We start from the raw sequence: 23203 nt of genomic DNA on the forward strand, positions 1-23203 counted from the left end.
GTCTGGGTGGGATAGTGTGTACGTCGGGTTGTGTGTTGCCTTGAATGCTCTGGTGTTTGTGACTTGTGTTAGTGTGTATGTCTGATCGTGTGTTGCTTTGAATGCCCTGGTGTTTGTGACTTGTGTTAGTGTGTATGTCTGGTTGTTTGTTAGTTTGAATGCCCTGATATTAGTGACTTGTGTTAGTGTGTATGTCTGGTTGTTTGTTAGTTTGAATACCCTGGTGTTAGTGACTTGTGTTAGTGTGAATGTCTGGGTGGGATGGTGTGTATGTCTGGTTGTGTGTTGCCTTGAATGCTCTGGTGTTTGTGACTTGTGTTAGTGTGTATGTCTGATTGTTTGTTAGTGTGAATGCCCTGGTGTTAGTGACTTGTGTTAGTGTGTATGTCTGGTTGTGTGGTGCTTTGAATGCCCTGGTGTTCGTGTGTATGTCTGATGGTTTGTTAGTGTGAATGTCCTGGTGTTAGTGACGTGGGATAGTGTGTATGTCTGGTTGTGTGTTACCTCGAATGCCCTGGTGTTTGTGACTTGTGTTAGTGTGTATGTCTGGTTGTTTGTTAGTTTGAATGCCCTGGTATTAGTGACTTGTGTTAGTGTGTATGTCTGATTGTTTGTTAGTGTGAATGCCCTGGTGTTTGTGACTTGTGTTAGTGTGAATGTCTGGGTGGGATAGTGTGTATTGCCTTGAATGCCCTGGTATTAGTGACTTGTGTTAGTGTGTATGTCTGATTGTTAGTGTGAATGTCCTGGTGTTAGTGACTTGTGTTAGTGTGAATGTCTGGGTGGGATAGTGTGTATGTCTGGTTGTGTGTTGCCTTGAATGCTCTGGTGTTTGTGACTTGTGTTAGTGTGTATGTCTGGTTGTTTGTTAATGTCTGTGTGAGTGTCTGTGTGGGTTAGTGGGTGTTTGTGTGTGTCACAGTGTAAGCGCCCCTCCCTAGATCATGCTCTGGATCAGCCAGGGCTATCGATGTGTCTATAACCTTGCTTTCTATGTACAGCGTTTGACCTATTGAAACGCTAAAAACTCCAGCAGTCCACTGACAGGACGGGAATAGATAGCGCTACCGGCAACCTGCTTCCAGGCAACACAAATGACCAAGCAATACATAATGCGCAAAGCCCAGGTTATCGCGAGACATCAAGCGACGTCACCCGCCCAGGTCTCCATGGCGACGTTAAAGCCTTTGCTAATGTTGAGAGGAGAATGAGGAGGTCTGTGTAACGGATACCGGGAGTCGGTAGTCGTATCTGGCGTCGGGACCCGGGCACACGAGCTGGCTTTCCTTTAAAGAGAGCAGAGGGTAACCTGAGGTGTGTATCGAGCAGAATGTGTAACGGGTTAATGGCAGTCACGGGCAGTTTGGACTGTAACCATAGCAACCGCCGTTCGCGACAACTAAATCTTCTTAGGTTAGTGCTGAGCGTGTGACGCTATATCATTGAAGTACCGTCTAGGCACTCAAAGCTAGACGATTATACATTTTACCAATAAATTCTTTACGTTGCAGACGTGACCAGCAATAAGTAATGTTACTAGTTATCTATACATCTAATGCTATGTATTAATTCCTTGAATTAATATCAATATTAATTGTATCAAACTATGTATTCATGCAGACATGTGTACATTCATTTGAGTTCTCGGATGATAATATTGTATTCAGCGTGTGTTTTTTTTCACGTCAGAATAAAGGTAAATCCTAGAGGTAAACAACGTTTATGATTCCGTCATGTTTGAATGATATCGTTGCCAGGGCTCAAGAAAAAAAAAGGAACAGAGAGCCCACTGCATAGGGTTGGTATATAGGACATTCTCTACAGGAGATCGACATCATTTTTGTAGTTCTAACTATATATATATGTATATATTTTACACATATGCACACACCTGTAAGTCTAAAATATAGCTATATAGTATAAACCAAACCATTTACAGATAACTGAATACTCAGATGCACCATTTCTTCTGCATTTATTATTTCATATCTCATTTCATAAACACCAAGGAAACAAATAATGGTGATCTAGTAGTGGATGTTGGCTGGATTATTCATTATAACTGGACGTTCACCATATCAGATTCAATAGTTAATGTATTCTTTAATAAACACAGAAATAATTAGTCTTACAACATTAAACCATAAAGAATTTATCAGGAAGTGAAGGCCAAGAAACACAAAACTTAGATCATGGTGAGGAGTCATTTTGTAGACATGCTTGGTTATGTTTGGACCTTTGGTTAGCTGTTGTAACCTATATTCTTGTTTGTGTGCTTTTACCTTTGTAGGTCACACCGTTACTGTATTCTGATCTTCACAAATAAGCGTTAACGTCTATTCCTCTTGATGCTTGTCCGTAAACATTCTATCTACTAAGACAAAACATTAATTGCAGTGTCTGTTAGCTTAGGCAAATCTACTATAGATGGTGTTGTGGTATTCTTTCATCCGAAGACAGAATCACTTAAAAAATGTTGTATCTATGGCTACAGCTTATAAGTGCCCACTTTTGAATCAAATCTATGTAGAGTATGAGTATGTGTGTATGTGTGTGTATGTGCTCCAGACACAAATTTAACTTCATGAAATAATTATTTCTTGGAAGACTTTAGGAATTCAGCAGTACTTGGAATGTTGTTTCTAAAGCTGTCCATAGGCATAGTGGTGTTAAATTAAACAGAACAGGTGCAACAGAAACTCTAGGAATAGCTAGGGCAATTAAACATGCCGAGCCACTGCTGTAGTGTGGATTTTCCCCAGGGTGGGCTGATATAATGTACATAAACATCCTTGTGTTCCCTCTTAACGTAAACCTAACATAGTGTGCCTTCTCATCATAGACATGCATGACTGTCAACACAGCACCTGCTCATTTGTTTGACCCACCATTTTTAGAGTCCATTACTAGTGCAAACTACCTTAAATGGAATCAACAAAGGATATTTTTATAATTTATTTTTTTATTTCTATAAGTTACTAAAAGGAGTTCATAGCTTTTTCTCTATGTACATTATGATAAAACAAAATCTTTCTAAAATGGTATCTAAGTAACTAATTGAAAGCCCTTTGAAAACCAATGATAACACTCTAAGCTTCTCCGTGGTAACCAAATCCTTTAAGGCCACAATAGTCTAATCGCTTAAGAGATATTTATTCTGGCACTCATCATCAGAGATAAGAGCAACTAGAACATAGAACAAAACTCCATATATATTATATTATATGTGTAAATTATAGGAGGTACAGTGATTACACAGAGGAACCTGGTGCTTGCTACTGGTGACAATATAGGCGATAGATAGATGGCAATTGAAGAACGGATTGTTTTTCCAAATTATCATAAACAGAGTTATAACACATATAAAAATATTTCCTGAGAAAAGGGTTAAAAAAGAGACGAGATGGTGAAATTGATAGTCCTGGGAAACGACATAAGAGATATGATTCACGTGCAAAGTTTGTAATGTGTTCTTATTACTATAGCAATCAATATAATGATCCAGTCAGCAGGAATATTGCATTTGTTCTCTTGGTGATAACATGACTTTTTCAAGAAACACTGGATCATTGAATTTCAAATGCTTGGTTTTTTTTTGCTTGTGACCTGCTAGATTTTTTACATTTATTTTTAGGAAAGAAAAGCATACTTGAAAAGAGAAATGAGTGAAAAGGAGGGAGCTGATTCTGTTGAGGCTCAAGAGTATGAAGATGATTTTGAGAAAGATCTTGACTGGCTAATAAACGAGGATAATGAGGCTGACGGAGATGCACAGGTATGATTTATCAGCTCTCCAACAGCAAGATAGTCTGCATTATGATATATATGCCAACATTATTTTCAGTGTTTATATCGTGGCAGTTCTGGTGATATTATTTAATACAGGGGTCGACAAATTTGGTTTGGATCTAGGAGCCAGCCAAAAAGTTAGGAGCCAGCTTTTCCACAATCATGTTTTTATTTTCCAGACACCTGGGGTTTGTCGAGCCTTGGCAGACACTAACATACATTTACACTCTCTAACACCATACAGTAAAAGACATCCGCAAACATCTTATGCTCACAAACACATACACCTTACAGTAACACACACGCTAGTATTCCATGCTAACACCATACACCAATACACACATTCTAACACTATTTATAAATATATATATATATATATACTGACACACACTCTCATGCTAATGCCATACTGTAACATAAACAACACCGTACATGCTAGCACCTTATTTTAAAACGCACGCGGACACACACTACACATATATAAGATTACATACTCACATACACACTGAATCTGGCAATACTGACTCTAGCACTATACATATACACACTGATGCTACAGTATACACACCCTCACAGACTATACATATACATACTCACTATGACACTACAGTATTCACATACACACACTGACTCCAGCACAATACATTTACACAGATACACACACTTCATCCCTCACACCTAGTCGCTCACCAAATCCTGCTGCCTTCGCCTGAAAAACATCTGCCCATTACCTACACAAGAAAGAACCAAAATACTAATCTGTTCCTTTGTTATATCCCTTCTGGAATATTGCAACTACCTGCTAACTGGTCTCCCCCTCTCCCTCCTTTTACCGCTGCGGCTAGACTAATTTTCTTTTGTCACCGTTCCTCATCTGCTGCTCAACTATGCCAGTCGGCCAATTGACTCTCTATTCCCTCCAAGATCAATTCTAAACACCTGACCTACAAAGCCCTTAACAACTCTGCACCCTCCTACATCCCTTTTATCCAAATTCACCCCTAAACTCCCTATTTGTTCCTCTCATGACTTGCGCCTCTCTTATACTGTCATTCCCTCTTCCCACTCTCGTATTCAGGATTTCACATGTGCTTATTCCCTTTCTGGAATTCCCTACCACGTTCTGCCAGACTTTCTCTTTTATGTGTAAATTTCAAAAGCTACCTAAAAACCCACCTTTTTTAAAAGCTGCACAACATTTCCTCATTCAGCTAGCATCCTAATCAAGCCATTAGAATGATCAACAACCTCTGTCGATGAATTAACTCATCCCCATCCAAATAGTCCTCTCCTACTGTTTCACTTTCACCTCAACCACCACTAGATTATAAATTCACATGATGACATATGCACTGATTTTTTTTTGTAATTAATTTACTGCAGAATCAAAATGATGAAGAACAGGCCAATGATTTAAGATCGGACACCAATGAATTAGTGAATAAAGAAAATGGCAGTGATAACTCTTACAGTGGAGATAAGAGCCCTTCTTCAGATGACGCTCATGGTGAACCTAATGAGATCAGTAACCATTTACTTGAAAATTTGACAGAATATGAAGAGAATGATATTGACGATGAAGAAGCTAAACGATATATAGCAGAGAAGATTGAAGAAGCCAACAAGCAGCTGGAAAAGGAAACAATAGATGAAAAGCGTGAGAGAAAACTTAAATTCAAGGACAATTTGGTAGACTTGGAAGTCCCACCACTGGAATATGCTGAAACTGATAGAAATGAAAGCTGTGACGAAGATGTTGTTGACAGTTTATCGCGATTACATTTTTCTGATGTTTCGCAGAAAGAAAATCATCACATTGAGAGCAGAGACACAGAAAAGGAGAAGAAGAATCAGAAATTTTTAGTGGAGAAAGATGGGAAGTTTGAGCTTCTAAATTTAAGTGACATGGAAAGCCAGCACTTTCTACCACCCATAAATAATGAAAGGGAACATTCCAAGTCTCCACCTTCAACCATGTTTGGTACTAGTGAAAGGGATATACTGAACCAGAATGATAACAGCGCCGATGAAATTTTTTACCCCAAACCACCTTCTCAACCTAAGGCCCGTCCCAGCTCTGCGGCTAATACAGTAAATTCCGCCCATAAAGTAAAATCACCACGTCGAGTGCAGTCTGCAAGTTTGCCACCTAGAAACACTACCTACAGCTTGTCCCCGGAGCAAAAGCAGCTGCAGAAGAGGATTCAAGAAAGGCAAGAAAAACTTAAGAAAGAAGTAAGTGTTGCCTTTTAAATCTGTTCACATGTTCCACTTACATGTAACATGCACATTCTGCTTTGTCAGAATTTGCATGTGTTAAGTTCCATGTTACATTGAACGGTGGTAAGAAATTTTACCACTTCATAACACAAAGATTACTATTGTATTTCTGGTTCTATGATAACATGCAAACCCAACAAAGCTTTCACGTCATTAATTATGACAGTACCAAATCAAAACTTCCCTCTGCATCACATTTTACCTCTCTCTTCCGTTCTACCACATGCACTCTGACTGGGCCCTGCCCAATTTTATCAACAATTCCCACAGTGACAAGGTTATTATGTGTATGGAGATGTATGTGTATTAGTACCTATAGTGTTTAAAACGAGCAGTGGCCCTTCCGTGTTTTAAAAAGAGCACAATGTTAAACAGTGGACATGATTAAAAGTAATTCAGCTTTACAATAAACCCATTAATATGCCTTACCATAAAAGCAGAATGACACTTTATTAACCATCCTTATTAACCAGCCAATCATCAATTGCAGCCGTTTATACTGAAAAAAATAACTTTTCAATAAAGCCAATATACAGTATGACTCGCAACAGGCAGATTTATGAAAGTATTGACACTCAAGCTGGTGTGATTCTGATGTAAGTAGGTCTTGATGATGTTATCAAGGATGTAACAAAATTATGGTGGCAAATTATAGAACACTGATTTGTTAGCTATAACGTATTGAACGAGAAAATGTCAAAAGTTAAAAGCAACGTATTTCCCCATGTATAAGACGCATCTTAATTTTGGGGCCCAAAATTTGAAAAAATATATATTACATAAAATTATTGAACTGGCTGCCTGGGCATGATATGAGTGTGATTGATGTTAGCTGCTAGCAATTGTTAGCAATCACACTCCTACCATGCTCAGGCAGCCAGTACACTTAAACACCAGTAAAAACATTTAACTGGTGGTTAAGTGAGAAAGGAAAAAAATGATTGTTTTTCTGATTTGGTAAACTGTCAGAGAATTACATTCACAAAGAATGTGTCTGAGTGAACCCATACTCATCACACAGAAGGTGTGAAACGCTTGGCATATTACCGTATTAGCTTGATTATAAGATTACCCTCATTATAAAATGACCCCCCAAAATCTGAATGTTAATTTAGAAAATAAAGAAAAAGCCTGAATATAAGTCTACCCTATAGGAATTTTTTTTAGTAGTAAATATTAATTCACATTTAAACTATTTTTTTCATATTTAATACTATGATTGAGAAAAATGCATTTTTTGTTTTTATTTCCTTTTATTTGCCAACCTGCCCCCCAGTTACGCACATCTGCCCCCAGACTTGCCACTCTGTCCCCCAGGTAAGCATTTATACCCCCTAAATGCCGCTCTGCCCCCAGAAATACCTTATACCCCCTATATGCCACACTGCCACACTGCCCTCCAGATTTGCCTTTAACCCCCTATTTGCCCCCCATGACTTACCAAGACTCCCTGGTGTCTCTTGGAGGCAGCCAGTGACATCTGTGCGATGCGCACAGACAGCCTCTGCTTCTTCCTGGCACTTTCGCTGGGGCTTCTATGATGGAGCACAGGAAGGTCATGTCATGCCGGCGCTCCGTCATAGAAGCGGAATTGCCTGACAGAAGTGGAGGTTGTCTGATCTTATCACACAGACGTTCATCGGCTGCCAGAGAGGAGGATCCAGGTCCCCTGTAGCGTTGCGGGGGATCTGGATCTTAGTCTTCTATTCAGACCTCTATTTGGGGTCTGAGTATAAGACAACCTCGAATATAAGACTTGGGGGATTTTTCAGAGCATTTTCTCTGAAAAAAACTTGTCTTACCGGTATTTTCGAGCAAATACAGTACATCTGAAAGAGTGATCAAATGGCAGCAATAAATACATTTTCACATGTTATACGTATTATCAGGCTATAAATTATAATTCTTCATGTCTTATTAAAAGGAAGAAGAACGCAGGAAAGCCGAAGAAGAAAATAAAAAGAAAGAAAATGAAATAGCCTTCAAATCTTGGCTGCTTAAGAAAAAAGATCATCTGCTTGAAGAAAGGAGAATTCAGCAAGCTAAGCAATTAGAAAATACAAACACTCCAGTGAGTTATCATATTATTCTATAGTTAATCTCATTTTTGCTTGTTAATTGTTTATATACCCCTTAGATGCCTATACCCAGGGATGTTTTTTCTATTTTAATTGTGACAAAGAAAGAAGTTTACAGGTAATGTTGTAGATCCATCTTCTTGATGCCTATGCTTTGTATGAAGAAGATTTTATTTGCTAAACAGTAACATGCACAATAACTGACCAGAAACATCCTGGCGGATGGGAGGATTTACAGGGAAAATGTGGCAAGTAGCATAGGAGGGCAATTACTTCCATTCTGATTTCCTTTGAATATTCTGGGTGTCTAGATTAACTTTATGCATTGTTTACATAATGCCTTGACTTGTTTCTCCTATTATAGGATCTTTTATGATATGCAGCCCCATTTTGTGACTTTGTTGTTCACAAATATGTTCTGATCTGCTGAGATAGTTGGCCACATGGCTCGGTTTACCAAATACATACCTGTTCCTCTAATATGTATTGGAAAACTCTATATAAACACACTAACAACATATGACCCTATAGTAAATATCTGAAATATGTCTAAGCTTAATTTAAAGGTATTTTTAAAGAAATGTCAAACATTTTCCATTGACTTCTTAAAAGCAGATACTATACCATAATTCAGGGCTCGATAATCCCCAAACACCAGATCGCCATAGCGACAAAAAAATCCCTTCCTGGCGCTTAGGATTTTACTGGACATGCTCCATGAGTAGGGATAAAGAGGTAAGTCCTGACTACTGGACTTTTCTTTTAATTACCCTGATTTCAAATAAGGAGGCAGAATTAAGATGGGTCACGTAACCTTGTGTAACCCCGAAGGAGCGGCACATCAATAGCTTCACATGGTAAGTGAATTGGATGTCTGTTGTGTGTCTGGGTATGTTAGTGTGTGCTTGGGTATGTTAATGTTTGGGTATGTTGATGTGTGGGTATGTTAGTATGTGTGGTAGTGTCTGGATGTGTGTTAGTGTGAGTGCCAGAATGTGTATGCTAGCGTGTGTGCATATGTGTTATGTTATTATGTTAGTGTCTTTCTGGTTGTTTTAGCGTGTGTGTCTGGATGTGAGTGATCAGCTTGTCCTTAATGCAGCCTCCACACCCAGACGCTCACACTAACACACACACAGAGGCACTAAAACGAACACACGTGCACTCAAACTAACACACAACCATACCCATACACTCACACACCCAGACACTCTCACTAACAAACACACCAAGACATTAACACACACCCAGACATTCACACAAAAGCTCACACTAAAACACATGTACAGAGACACTCACTCTTACACATACCCAGACATTCACATTAACACAACCAGGCACTCAGACTAACACACATACCCAGGCATTCACACTAACAGACCAAGATACTCATATTACAACACATCCAGACCTCACACTAACATATCCAGACACTCAGACTAAAACACATGCACAGAGATACACTAACAGACCTAGACACATACAATAACATACCCAAGCAAACATGTTCACACAATAACATATCCAGACATATAAACACTGGCATACCCAGACACAAACACTTACACTAGCATACCCAGATACACACACACTAGCATACCCAGACATGCACACTTACACTAAAATACCCAGATGCACACTAACATACCTAGACACACACACAACACACACTAACATACGGTAAAGGAAAAAATTATTTGATCCCCTGCTAATTTTGTATGTTTGCCCATTGACAAAGTCATGATCAGTCTATAATTTTAATGGTAGGTTTATTTGAACAATGAGAGACAGAATAACAACAAAATAATCCAGAATAGCGCATTTCAAATAAATTATACATTGATTTGCATTTTACTCAGTGAAATAAGTATTTGACCCCTTTGCAAAACATGACTTAGTACTTGGTGGCAAAACCCTTGTTGCCAATCACAGAAGTCAGACGTTTCTTGTAGTTGGCCACCAGGTTTGCACACATTTTAGGTGGGATTTTGTCCCACTCCTCTTTGTAGATCCTCTCCAAGTCATTAAGGTTTTGAGGCTGACGTTTGGAAACTCGAACCTTCAGCTCCCTTCCCCTTTTTTCTATGGGATTAAGTTCTGGAGACTGGCTTAACAACAACAGGACCTTAATGTGCTTTTTCTTGAGCCACTCCTTTGTTGCCTTGGCCGTGTGTTTTGGGTCATTGTCATGCTGGAATACCCGTCCACGACCCATTCTCAATGCCGTAGCTGAGGGAAGGAGGTTCTCACCCAAGATTTGACAGTACATGGCCCCATCCATCATCCCTTTGATGCGGTGAAGTTGTCCTGTCCCCTTAGCAGAAAAACACCCCCAGAGCATAATGTTTCCACCTCCATGTTTGATGGTGGGGATGGAGTTCTTGGGATCATATGCAGCATTCTTCCTCCAAACACGGTGGGTTGATGCCAAATAGCTTGATTTTGGTCTCATTTGACCACAACACTTTTACCCAGTTCTCCTCTGAATCATTGGCAAACTTCAGAGGGGCCTGTGCATATGCTTTCTTGAGCAGGGGGAACTTGCGTGCGCTGCAGGGTTTCAGTCCTTCATGGCATAGTGTGTTACCAATCTTGGTGACCATGGTCCCAGCTGCCTTGAGGTCATTGAAAAGATCCTCCCATGTAGTTGTAGGCTTATTCATCAACGTTTGCATCATCATTGAAACTCCACGAGGTGAGATCTTGCACGAGGGAGATTGACAGTTATTTTGTGTTTCTCCCATTTGCGAATAATCAACTGTTGTCACCTTCTCACTAAGCTGCTTGGCAATGGTCCTGTAGCCAGTGTTCCCTCTAAGCTGTGCGCTTGTGCGCGCGCACATAGCTTTCAGAGGGAACGCACACGAACAAAAATTGTGTGCACAACCAGTAGCGTACCGGTACCGGGGGGCGGTCCGCTACTGGTTGTGCACACGGCACCCCTCCAGAGCCGCTAGAGGAGCAAGCTCGGTTGGGGAGATCAAGGATCTCCCTCTAACTGTCTTAAAAAAAAAAATCAAGGGAGCGGGAGGTCTGTTAATGCAGACCTCCGATCCTGCTTCCTTTCCATGCGCGCGGCAACTGATGCTGTGCATCGGGATTTGATGTCATATCCCGGCGCACAGCACTGAAGCCACGCCCACCGCCTCCACTGCAAAGGAAGGAGAGGACACAGAAGAGGAAGAACGAAGAGGAGGAAAAGTGACAGAGAAAAGGTAGGAAAACATTCTGTGAGAGTGAATTAGTAAGTGTGTGAGATTGATGAGTGTTATGCTGTAGTTTAAACTGAATGTTTGTGAATGAATGTGTGTGTGTGTGTGATAGCATGGATGTGTAAGTGTGTGTGGGGGGGATAGCATGGCATAGGGAGGCTGTAATCATATTCCTATCATGCTCAGGTTCCAGCATGTACTGGCTGCCTGAGCATGATAGGAGTGAGATTGCTGTTAGAAATTATATATTTTTTAGTTTAATTTTGGTGTGTTAACCACACCTTTATAAAAAGTAAGTAACACACCAAAATTGTACATAACAATTCGATAAGTGCACAGCTTAGATTGTACAGAACAATTTGATTGCTAACAGCAATCCCACTCCTATCATGCCGAAGCAACCAGTACATGCTAGAACCTGGGCATGATAGGAGTGTGATTGCTGTTAATCATATATAATATTATATATATATATATATATATATATATATTGTTATTGATTTTTTTTGTCTAATTTTGGTGTGTTACTTTTAATAAATGTTTTTTTTTGTTTTGTTTTTAAAGTTGTGGGGGGGTCATTTTCGGTTTCAGTCAAGTTTCAGTCAAGTGAATGCTAAAATTTCAGGTCCAGAATTTTCATTTCGGTGCATCCCTATATAGATATATATAGTGTGTGTGTGTGTCTTTAAAGTGGGGGTGCGGCCTATATTCGGGGCCTATATACCCCGCAGGCAGCGGGGTTAGGATACAGATCCCCCGCAGCGGGTCAGGGGACCTGCATCTTACTCTCCGATACGCTCAGACAGCCTCCCCTGCCAGCACTTTCCACGGGAGGGGGGGTGCCGGCACGGGAGGTTGTCTTAGCGCATCGTGCGGACGGTCACCGGCAGCGGCGATGCGGGTAAACACCCTCCGCTGGACATCGTGCAGATGTCCCGGCAGCGGAGGTTGTTTACCCGCATCGCCGCAGCCGGTGACCGTCCGCACGATGCGTTTTACCTCTGCCCCCAAGACTTACCAGAGCAGACTCCCGGGTGTCTTGCGGGGCCGGCGGGGGACATCTACGCAATACGCGTATACAACTTCCGGTGCCGGCACATCCGCTGATTGCCGGCACCGGAAGTTGTATACGCGTATTGCGTAGATGTTCCCCGCCGGCCCCGCAAGACACCCGGGAGTCTCCTCTGGTAAGTCGGGGGGTGGGCAGAGTGGCAGCATATCTTGGGGGGGAGAAGGAGGACAGTGGCAGCATATCTCGGGGCAGTAGCAGCATATCTCGGGGGGGACAGTGGCAGCATATCTCGGGGGGGAGGACAGTGGCAGCATATCTCGGGGGGGGAGAGTGGCAGCATATCTCGGGGGAGGGGAGACAGAGTGGCAGCATGTTTTTTTTGGTGCTTTTTTAAAGAAAAAAACTTTTTCTTTAAAAAAGCACCAAACTTTTAGGGGGCGGCCTATATACAGGGTCGGCCTATATCCGAGCCAATACGATATATAGATATATATATATATATATATCTATATATATATATATATATAGATATATAGATATATAGATATATATATATATATATCTATATATATATATATATATAGATATATATATATATATCTATATATATATAGATATATATATCTATATAGATATATATATAGATATATATATCTATATAGATATATATATAGATATATATATATACTAGGCCAGACACTAGTAGGGTAGGCCTACACCACATCAATGTTTGGCTTAGTATATAGTGATTGGGGTTATGCTGCATTATTGTCAATGTCTGGCTCAATGTATAGTGATAGGTGTTATGTTGTACCACCGTCAATGTCTGCCTTAGTAAATAATGATAACAGTTATGCTGTACCCCTGTCAATGTTTGCCTAACGATAGAAGCTATGCAGTTTTAAAGTGTGTGTGTGTGGGGGGGTCCCACGTACAGGATCCCCCCCAGGTGCCAAATACTCTAGGTACGCCCCTGCGGACAACAGTTTTCCCAATTTTTTTTTTATCCTTGATGCGGCCTGGAGCCTCCGCTCGTGATTCGCTCATAATTTACTTATGCAGTGAGAATTTCACCTTTAAAAAAACATTACAGTAAGTAATACTGTTGTGTAACTAATACTACATTATCACACTATAATGTAGTGTTATTAACCATGAGCGAGCTGTACCAAATATATAGACTAACAATTTAAATTTAACATTTGCAGAAGCATATTGTGCGCACAAAATTTTGGCTGTGGGAAAATTTTTGCACAAGAGACATTTTCTGCGCACACCGCCTAAGAAAAATTAGAGGGAACTGTCAGGCTACCGGCAGGGAGATCCGCTGGGTCCCCCGGCCGGCAACGGCAACCGCCGCGAGGTAGGGGGAGACCCCCCGCTTCGGTCCGGCAGCCGCAGCTGCCGCGAAGAAGAGGGAGACCCCCCGCTTCTGAACGGCAGCAGCAGCCGCCGCGAGGTAGGGGAAGACCCCCTGCTCCCGCATGGCAACCTCAGTCCCCGCGCAGAAGGGGGAGACCCCCCCGCTTCTGCACAGCAGACGCGGCCGCCGCGGAGAAGGGGGAGACCACCCGTTTCTGCACAACAGACGCAGCCGCGGAGAAGGGGGAGACCCCCCACTTCTGCACAGCGGAGGCAGCCGCTGCAGCTTGAGGGAGGACTTACCTCATCCACGTCGCGTTCCCAGCAGCTTCAGCCGGAGCACAGGTCCAGCTCTGGTGTCCGGACGCGTTCTTCTTCACGCCACCTAGTGGCGCCCGCGGAAACTACATCAACTTATATGGGAAGACTACGTAATCGCCAACCACAAGATGGCCGCTCAGGAAGTGACGTAACGGCATTTTGAATATTTGGCGGGAAATCTCCAATTAGTGCCTAACTTCCTGTGCCTATTTAAGAGACTTCAGAACTCTGAGACCTTGCCTTCTGATGGTCGTGCCTATCTCGGTAGTGCCTTCCCAGTACGCGTTATTTCCTGCTTGTTCCTGTTATTGACCTCGGCTTGTTCCTTGACTATCCTGATCTCCGGTATCCTGACCTCGGTTTGTTCCTTGACTATCCTGATCTCCGGTATCCTGACCTCGGTTTGTTCCTTGACTATCCTGATCTCCGGTATCCTGACCTCGGCTTGTTCCTCGATTATCCTGCTCTCCGGTATCCTGACCTCGGCTCTCTGGACCATCCTTTGCCAGTCCTACCTGACTTCGGTGTCTCCTCTGTACGCTGTGTCGTGACAGAATCAGAAGGCCATCATGAGACCCGCTTCGGTAGGACAAGGGTCCACTGAGGCTCGACTTGACGAGATGGATCACCGTCTGGATCAATTTGCTCAAGCTCTTCAGACCTTGCTTCAGCGTACTGATCCTGCGTAGCAAGCACCTCATCCTGTGGCGGCTCCTACTCCACCACCGTTACCAGTAGCCACGGTTCCTGCTCACTTGCCTCCACCCCAACGCTACAATGGTGATCCTGCAACCTGTCGAGGTTTTTGAATCAGTGTGAGATACACTTTGAACTGTCTCCTTATGCCTTTCCCACTGAACGTGCCAAGGTGGGATACATCATTTCACTCCTTACGGATAAAGCCTTGGCATGGGCTTCACCGCTTTGGGAGAGGAACGTCTCTACGGTGCGCTCCTATGCTGAATTTGTTTCCTGTCTACGTGCCGCATTTGATACTCCGGGTAGAAGGGCCACTGCTTCTAATTCGCTCTTTACCATCCGTCAGGGTTCCCGTCCGCTTCTGGAGTACGCTATAGAGTTCCGGACCCTGATGGGAGAGGTGAACTGGACTAATGAGGCATTAGTGGCTGCCTTCCTGAATGGACTTTCTGAGACCCTCAAGGACGAGACTGCTGCCAGAGATTTGCCCACGGACCTAGACTCCGTGATTTCGTATATTTCCCAGATTGATCTGCGTCTCCGCCAAAGGCAAGCCCAACGTGAGAATTTGAAGTTACATGACAAGGGTGGGAGACCTACTACACGCTTCTTGCCACAGTTTTCTTCTGCCGATCCCTCGAACGAATCATCTGAGGAACCCATGCAGTTGAGAGCCACTCGGGTCTCCGAACGTGAGAGGAACAGGCGGAAACGGGAGGGATTATGCTTTTACTGCGGACTCTCGGGTCACTTCATCGGACACTGTCCTAGTATGCCGGGAAATGCCCGCACCTAGGTAGGCCAGGGGAACCTACCATAGGTGTGGTGAACTATTCCCCTAACCTGTTCACTACCCGCATGACTGTTCCGGTCCGTCTGGTCTGGGATTCTGGATTCGTTGATACTGAGGCTTTCCTGGATTCCGGCGCTGCCGGCAACTTTATTGATTCAGTGTTTTGTGAGCAGCAACGCATTCCCACCCTATCCCTGCCCGTACGGTTAGCTGTTGAGGCGATTGATGGCAGACCGCTTCGTCCTGATCAGATTTCTCGCTCTACAGCTCCACTCAACCTTGCCGTCGGGATTGTACACAAAGAACGTTTACAACTACTCATCATCCGCTCGCCCTCCATTCCCGTTATATTGGGATTTCCGTGGTTACAGGTACATAATCCTGCTATTGATTGGACTAAGACTCAGATCACGGCCTGGAGTGCGTCCTGTAAGGCACATTGCCTCACCCCTCTAAAGCATACCACGGTTACAGCTTCTTCAAGGGAGACCTCTTCTCTGCCTGAACAGTACCGGGCCTTCGCGGACGTATTCGATAAGAAGGAAGCTGAGAAGCTACCACCACACAGGCCGCACGATTGCCCGATTGACTTGCTTCCTGGGACCATGCCACCCCGGGGGCGGGTTTACCCACTCCCCATTCCAGAGACCAAAGCTATGGAATCGTACATAGAGGAGAATCTTCATCGAGGATTTATCCGCCGGTCTGTATCACCCGCTGGTGCAGGGTTCTTCTTCGTGAAGAAGAAGAATGGGGAACTTTGTCCGTGCATCGATTATCGGGGTCTAAACAAGATTACCAGGCGCAACACTTACCCTATTCCACTGATTTCCGAACTTTTCGACAGGCTACGTGGGGCTACTATCTACACCAAGCTGGATCTCCGGGGAGCGTACAATCTTGTCCGAATCCGTGCTGACGATGAATGGAAGACCGCCTTCAATACTCGTTCAGGACATTATGAATATACCGTTATGCCGTTTGGGCTGTGCAACGCCCCGGCGGTCTTCCAGGAGTTCATTAATGATTGCCTTCGAGACTTTCTTCAACAGTTTGTAGTGGTGTACCTGGATGATATTTTGATATACTCTTCCGATTTGCAGTCACACCGCACCCATGTTATGCGCGTTTTGTCCCGACTACGGCTCCATGGACTATACGCAAAACTCGAGAAATGTGAATTTGAGATCCAGAGGGTGACATTTCTAGGATACGTTATTACGCCCTCAGGCTTTGAGATGGACCCATCCAAAGTACAGGCCATCAGAGATTGGCCTCAACCACTGGGCCTAAAACCCCTGCAGCGTTTTTTGGGGTTTGCTAATTATTATAGACGTTTCATCCGTGACTACTCCAAGGTCGCAGCTCCCCTGACGGCCCTTACTAAAAAAGGGGCCAACACCCTGGAGTGGTCTCCTGAAGCCATTTCCGCTTTCTCCCGACTCAAGACCAAGTTTACCACCGCTCCTGTCTTACGTCATCCTGATCCTCGGTTACCGTTTGTTCTGGAGGTCGATGCATCTGAATCTGGAGTCGGGGCTGTTCTTTCACAGAGGGCCTCCTATAGTGGTCCTCTCCATCCTTGCGGGTACTTCTCTAGGAGATTCTCCCCGGCGGAGAGGAACTATGATGTTGGGAACAAGGAACTTCTGGCTGTCATCCTTGCGCTGGAGGAGTGGCGTCATCTTCTGGAGGGTGTTCTTATTCCCACGCTGATTCTGACAGATCATAAGAATCTACAGTATATAGAGACTGCCAAGTGCCTGAACCCCCGGCAGGCCAGATGGGCCTTGTTTCTTTCCCGCTTCTCGTTTGTACTGACTTATCGTCCAGGCTCCAAGAACGTCAAGGCGGACGCTCTCTCCCGTATGCATGTGCCCCCCGAGGAGGAGGGTCGTGCGCCCGAGCCCATCATACCTGCTACCAAGGTCCTTGCTGTTCTACATACTTGTTGCCGAACTCCCTTGCTTGACCGGATCGCTGGTTTTCAAGCCCGAGCTCCAGCCTCCTTGCCAGCTGGGAGACTGTTTGTTCCCACGCACCTCCGTACCCGCGTGCTTCGCCTGTCCCATGGGTCCAGAACTGCCGGCCACCCAGGGCTAGCACGTACCAAGGACCTTGTTTCGAGGACATTTTGGTGGCCAGAATGGACTAAGGATACTGCCCTGTTCGTCCGCTCCTGTCTCAAGTGCGCCGCCAATAAGTCCTCCAGGAGACACCCTGCTGGGTTGCTTCACCCATTGCCCCGTCCTTCAAGGCCCTGGACTCACCTTGCCATGGACTTTATAGTGGACTTGCCCAACTCTAAGGGACATACCGTGATTCTGATGATCATTGATCGTTTTTCAAAGATGGCGCACATGATTCCTTTGAGGAAACTTCCCACGGCATCAGTATTGGCAGACATATTCTTGCGGGATATAGTCCGTCTTCATGGAGTACCCACCGAGATCGTCTCCGACCGCGGCACCCAATTTATAGCACGTTTTTGGCGCGAGTTCACGAGGGCATTGGGTGTTACACTAGCGTTTTCTTCAGCCTATCACCCACAGTCTAACGGTGCTGCAGAGAGGGCTAACCAGCACCTTGAACAATATCTGCGCATTTTCATCAACCAACATCAGGATGATTGGGTTGACCTGCTTCCTTTGGCGGAGTTTGCTCGGAACAATGCGGTGCAAGAGTCTACGGGAGAGTCCGCCTTCTATTGTGTTTACGGTCTTCATCCGCAACCCTTCCCTGGAGCCTTTCCGAATTCTACTGATCCTGCATTGGAGGAACGACTGACTAATATCCAGTCCACCTGGGCTTCGGTGCAGAGGGCTCTGGAACTGGCTGGTAGACGACAGGAACTCCAAGCCAACAAGAGACGTTCCGGTACTCCTGCGTATTCTCCTGGGGACCACGTTTGGTTGTCTACAAGATACTTGCGACTCCGCGTGCCCAGCATGAAGCTGGCGCCGCGTTTCATCAGCCCCTTTTCGATCGTCCGTCGGGTGAATCCTGTTGCCTATGAACTTTCTCTGCCTAGGACACTCCGTATCCCTCGAGTCTTTCATGTCTCACTATTGAAGCCACTGGTCTGCAACCGTTTTTCTACTAGACCCCCTGTCGCGGGGACTTCAGGGCGTATTCCTCAAGCCATCCTGGACTGTCGCAGACAACAAGGGAGTCTTCAGTATCTTGTTCATTGGAGAGGACTTGGCCCAGAGGATCGTTCCTGGGTTCCTGAAGCTCGTTTCCACGCCCCTCATCTCGTGCGTGCATTCCATGCTAAAGGGCAGCATGGTTCGGGCAGGGGTCGCCCTGAGGTCGCCCCTTTGAGGAGGGGTACTGTCACGCTACCGGCAGGGAGATCCGCTGGGTCCCCCGGCCGGCAACGGCAACCACCGCGAGGTAGGGGGAGACCCCCCGCTTCGGTCCGGCAGCCGCAGCTTCTGAACGGCAGCAGCAGCCGCCGCGAGGTAGGGGAAGACCCCCTGCTCCCGCATGGCAACCTCAGTCCCCGCGCAGAAGGGGGAGACCCCCCGCTTCTGCACAGCAGACGCGGCCGCCGCGGAGAAGGGGGAGACCCCCCGCTTCTGCACAACAGACGCAGCCGCCGCGGAGAAGGGGGAGACCCCCCGCTTCTGCACAGCGGAGGCAGCCGCTGCAGCTTGAGGGAGGACTTATCTCATCCATGTCGCGTTCCCAGCAGCTTCAGCCGGAGCACAGGTCCAGCTCTGGTGTCCGGACGCGTTCTTCTTCACGCCACCTAGTGGCGCCCGTGGAAACTACATCAACTTATATGGGAAGACTACGTAATCGCCAACCACAAGATGGCCGCACAGGAAGTGACGTAACGGCACTTTGAATATTTGGCGGGAAATATCCAATTAGTGCCTAACTTCCTGTGCCTATTAAAGAGACTTCAGAACTCTGAGACCTTGCCTTCTGATGGTCGTGCCTATCTCAGTAGTGCCTTCCCAGTACGCGTTATTTCCTGCTTGTTCCTGTTATTGACCTCGGCTTGTTCCTTGACTATCCTGATCTCCGGTATCCTGACCTTGGTTTGTTCCTTGACTATCCTGATCTCCGGTATCCTGACCTCGGTTTGTTCCTTGACTATCCTGATCTCCGGTATCCTGACCTCGGCTTGTTCCTCGATTATCCTGCTCTCCGGTATCCTGACCTCGGCTCTCTGGACCATCCTTTGCCAGTCCTACCTGACTTCGGTGTCTCCTCTGTACGCTGTGTCGTGACAGGAACATTGCCTGTAGCCCATTCCAGCCTTGTGTAGGTCTACAATCTTGTCCCTGACATCCTTGAACAGCTCTTTGGTTTTTGCCATCGTGGATAGTTTGAAATCTGATTGATTTGCTTCTGTGGACAGGTGTCTTTTATACAGGTAACAAGCTGAGATGAGGAGCACTCCCTTTAATAGACACCTGGGAGCCAAGACTGATAGGGGATCAAATACTTATTTCACTGAGTAAAATGCAAATCAATTTACAATTTATTTAAAATGCGTTATTCTGGATTATTCTGTCTCTCACTGTTCAAATAAACCTACCAGTAAAATTATAGATGTACAAAATCAGCAGAAAAATCAGGAGAAAAAATTTTTCTCCTTCACTGTACATACACAAACATACCCGGACATAGTAACACACCCTGCTTACTTACCTTGTGAAACCTTTACCCTGCTGGGATCTCTGATTTTTTCCCCCTGCTGGCTGACCATACATTGCAATCAGCAATGTAAGTCAATGGTACCTTGCTTGCTGATCATAGTGTGTTACCTCCGGCGCAGCATCCTCAGGTACCCAAGGTCGTCTGCGCCTCTTTGCTGCCATCTCATTTACCTCCTAGCATTTCCAGGTCCTCGAAAGCTCCCTCATGCCTGCTGCCTCAAAGTGTTTTGGTCTCCAGTATGGCCACCACAAGTTTTTTGGTCTCCACTATGGCTGCCCCAAGTGTTTTGGTCTCCAATATGGCCACCGCAATAGGTCTTTGGTCTCCAACATGGCTGCTGCATGATTTCGTCTCTCCACCAGCCAAGATTGCCATGACCAGATTTTGGCTTCACACTCATCCCATCTGCAGTCACTGGAACAGAAGCTAGTGGGCAATCACAGCTGAATAACAAAAACACAAACTCCTCTGGTCATTTAGCACAAACATGGTAAAAAAAACCAAAAAAACCCTGGCACTGAAGGGGTTAAAACACCTTGATTATTAATATGCATCAATTGCACTCACATGTAGTCAACATATCAGCAGACATTTCAGAGGGTCTTGTTTGTATTATCTCTTTGTGATAGAAATCCCAATAACTTCAGAAGGATAGAACAGAAAAAAGACTCATCTATGCAGGGTTAGTGTTTCCCCAATAACAATGCCTAGGTAAATGTTGATTGATTCAAAAAATATATTTATTTTCATCATCCACAAAATTAAAAAGAATAACAAATAAATAAAAATGTTCTGCAAAATTAAAGTCCTTTTCTTCCCAATGTCCAGTATACAATCGCAACACGTTTTGCCCTATGTGGGCTTTTACCAGGTGTATACTGAACTCTTTCGTGTCCTTCTTTATAACCGCCATCTTAGTAATGGTCCTTCCGGGTTTCTCGTAACGGAACGCATTTGCGTCATCGCGCAGTCACATGGTCATGCAAAGAGTCCTCCCAAACAATATTCTTATTGTTTCCAGGCTTCTTATGAGTAGGATCTGCTGCTAACGTCTTGGTGCCAGATACTACCGCACACCTTCAGAGGTCTTGTGATCCATGCCTGGATGAGCCAGGGCTGTTTTGGCAGTAAAAGGGGGACCTACACAATATTAGGCAGGTGGTCATAATGTTTTTATATATGATTTATAATGTATATGTGCAGTGTGTACAGGGGAATATGACCAAGAATGTTTGTGCCTACTTTTATCACTAGACGGCAGCACTGTTCTCAGTAGGACTACCAAGACAGCACAGAGATTGCTTGGGCAAAATAAACAGGAGAGGGAACACCATGATGCAATTTGTATTCTGTATTTCCATATGTTTATGTGAATCTTTCAAAATGATTAATTTACCTGAACAATATAAATTTATCATAAATGAACAATGATTCTTAAGTAGCAAATGCACCACTTAACAGTTTTTTTATGACTTTGTTAAAGGATGAGGATAGAGATCCAGGTGAAGCATATAGACTGTGGCTCAGGAAAAAGCACAAGGATCATTTGAAAGAAAAAAAGATGGATGAGCTAAAGAAACTAGAAGCTGCTATGTACATACATGAAAGGGATGAATGTGAGAGGGCGTTTGCAGAGTAAGTATCAGGCCATGGGAAAACATTACATATCAGCCTGGAACAGTTTTAACCCCCTAAAAAGAAGTTATTTTGGCAAAAAAAAGTTTCATACGTCTTGCAGTATACTCACAAAGAACTCATTGAGCCAAGTGACTTGAACAAATAGTTTATGCCACTAGAAATTGTGCTCATTAACATTTTTGTCTCTGCCAAATCAACGGCACTAATAAAACTCAGAAAAATCACTGATACGGACCGGAGGGGAAAAGTTTCCCATAGAAGGGAATTGCTGTGTGATATTCAAAGCGCAACTATGTTAATAAGGTTGCAAAATACTAAAAGGTATGCAGAAAGCGCAGCTATAAGCTATTTTTTTAATGTTGTTTATTATTAATGTTACATTTTTATAGGCTATTCCATGCCCTTGTATGGTCAGTGGCAGGTGTTCTGCATTATGGGAGATTTGGCCATAATATGTCATATAAGATGTTATTTTATTGGAAAAAATGAGTATTATTATGGCTCATTTATGTTCTCTTTCTTTCTTAGGTGGTTGAGAAGGAAGAGAATGCAAAAACGTGCTGAACATCAAGCAGCCAAAGAAAGATCTAGAAGACTTCTAATAGAAGCCAGAAGAATAAAGCACATGCACAATTTACTGTACAACATATCTGATTCCAAAACTTTTCGTTATGTTGACAGTTACAGTTAAAAAAATCATTTAGATTCAACATCAAAATAACACTTCCTTCAAAAGCAGTGTTACTCTTAAATTACAAAAAAAAAATTTTCAATGAATCCCTATATATTGAAATATATTTGTAAGGTCATCACTATGAAGACTCACTATATAGGCAGTATCTTGTTGCGAGTAGAGTGTCAAACACATTATTTGAGGGCCACAAGCCAACCAAAAACAGTGCTGACAATCCTGAAAAAAACAAGAGGGGTTACAAATAAAAAGTGACTCACACAAAGATTAAACAATGGTCTCATTAACGTAGCAACTAAAAAAATCTTCCTACTAATTGAAACATTTCATATGTTGCTATAGTAATAACACCGCTTTTCAAGTTTTGCATCAAAATGGCTCGAGATGTGAATGTGTGATTATATATATATTAGTTAATTATAAAGATTTGCACATATATAAATATAACATATAAAATATTGTTTTCTGGTACGCTTCTAAATATTATGTAATATTTTAAGGTTGACATATCTGCGTAACTCAGAAACATAATTTCTTGACGCTGGACTTGTAAGATCTTAATTAAAGATCAACTGTCATAGTTTTATTTAAAAATAATAAACAACTCTAAGAAGCAGTTTATCTATTTAAAAAAAAAAAGTGTTTCTAAGCAAA

The 23203-nt window shown here is 43.7% G+C and overlaps 1 protein-coding gene across 2 annotated transcripts; it reads left to right on the forward strand.

The window, feature by feature from the left end:
- The first annotated feature begins 1151 nt into the window (after nucleotides 1-1151).
- Nucleotides 1152-22807, forward strand: CCDC181 (coiled-coil domain containing 181). Of its 2 annotated transcripts, none has more exons than XM_053457499.1 (6): nucleotides 1152-1413; nucleotides 3635-3775; nucleotides 5173-6024; nucleotides 7994-8140; nucleotides 21704-21855; nucleotides 22387-22807. In XM_053457499.1, the coding sequence occupies exons 2-6, from the start codon at nucleotides 3662-3664 to the stop codon at nucleotides 22547-22549; spliced, it is 1428 nt and encodes a 475-aa protein (XP_053313474.1). In that variant the 5' UTR covers nucleotides 1152-1413; nucleotides 3635-3661; the 3' UTR covers nucleotides 22550-22807. The 2 variants fall into 2 exon arrangements, with proteins under 2 accessions (XP_053313474.1, XP_053313473.1); XM_053457498.1 differs by having other exon boundaries at nucleotides 1152-1314.
- Nucleotides 22808-23203: the final 396 nt, after the last annotated feature.

This window comes from Spea bombifrons, chromosome 2, assembly GCF_027358695.1.
Source record: "Spea bombifrons isolate aSpeBom1 chromosome 2, aSpeBom1.2.pri, whole genome shotgun sequence".
Taxonomy (NCBI): Eukaryota; Metazoa; Chordata; class Amphibia; order Anura; family Pelobatidae; genus Spea; species Spea bombifrons.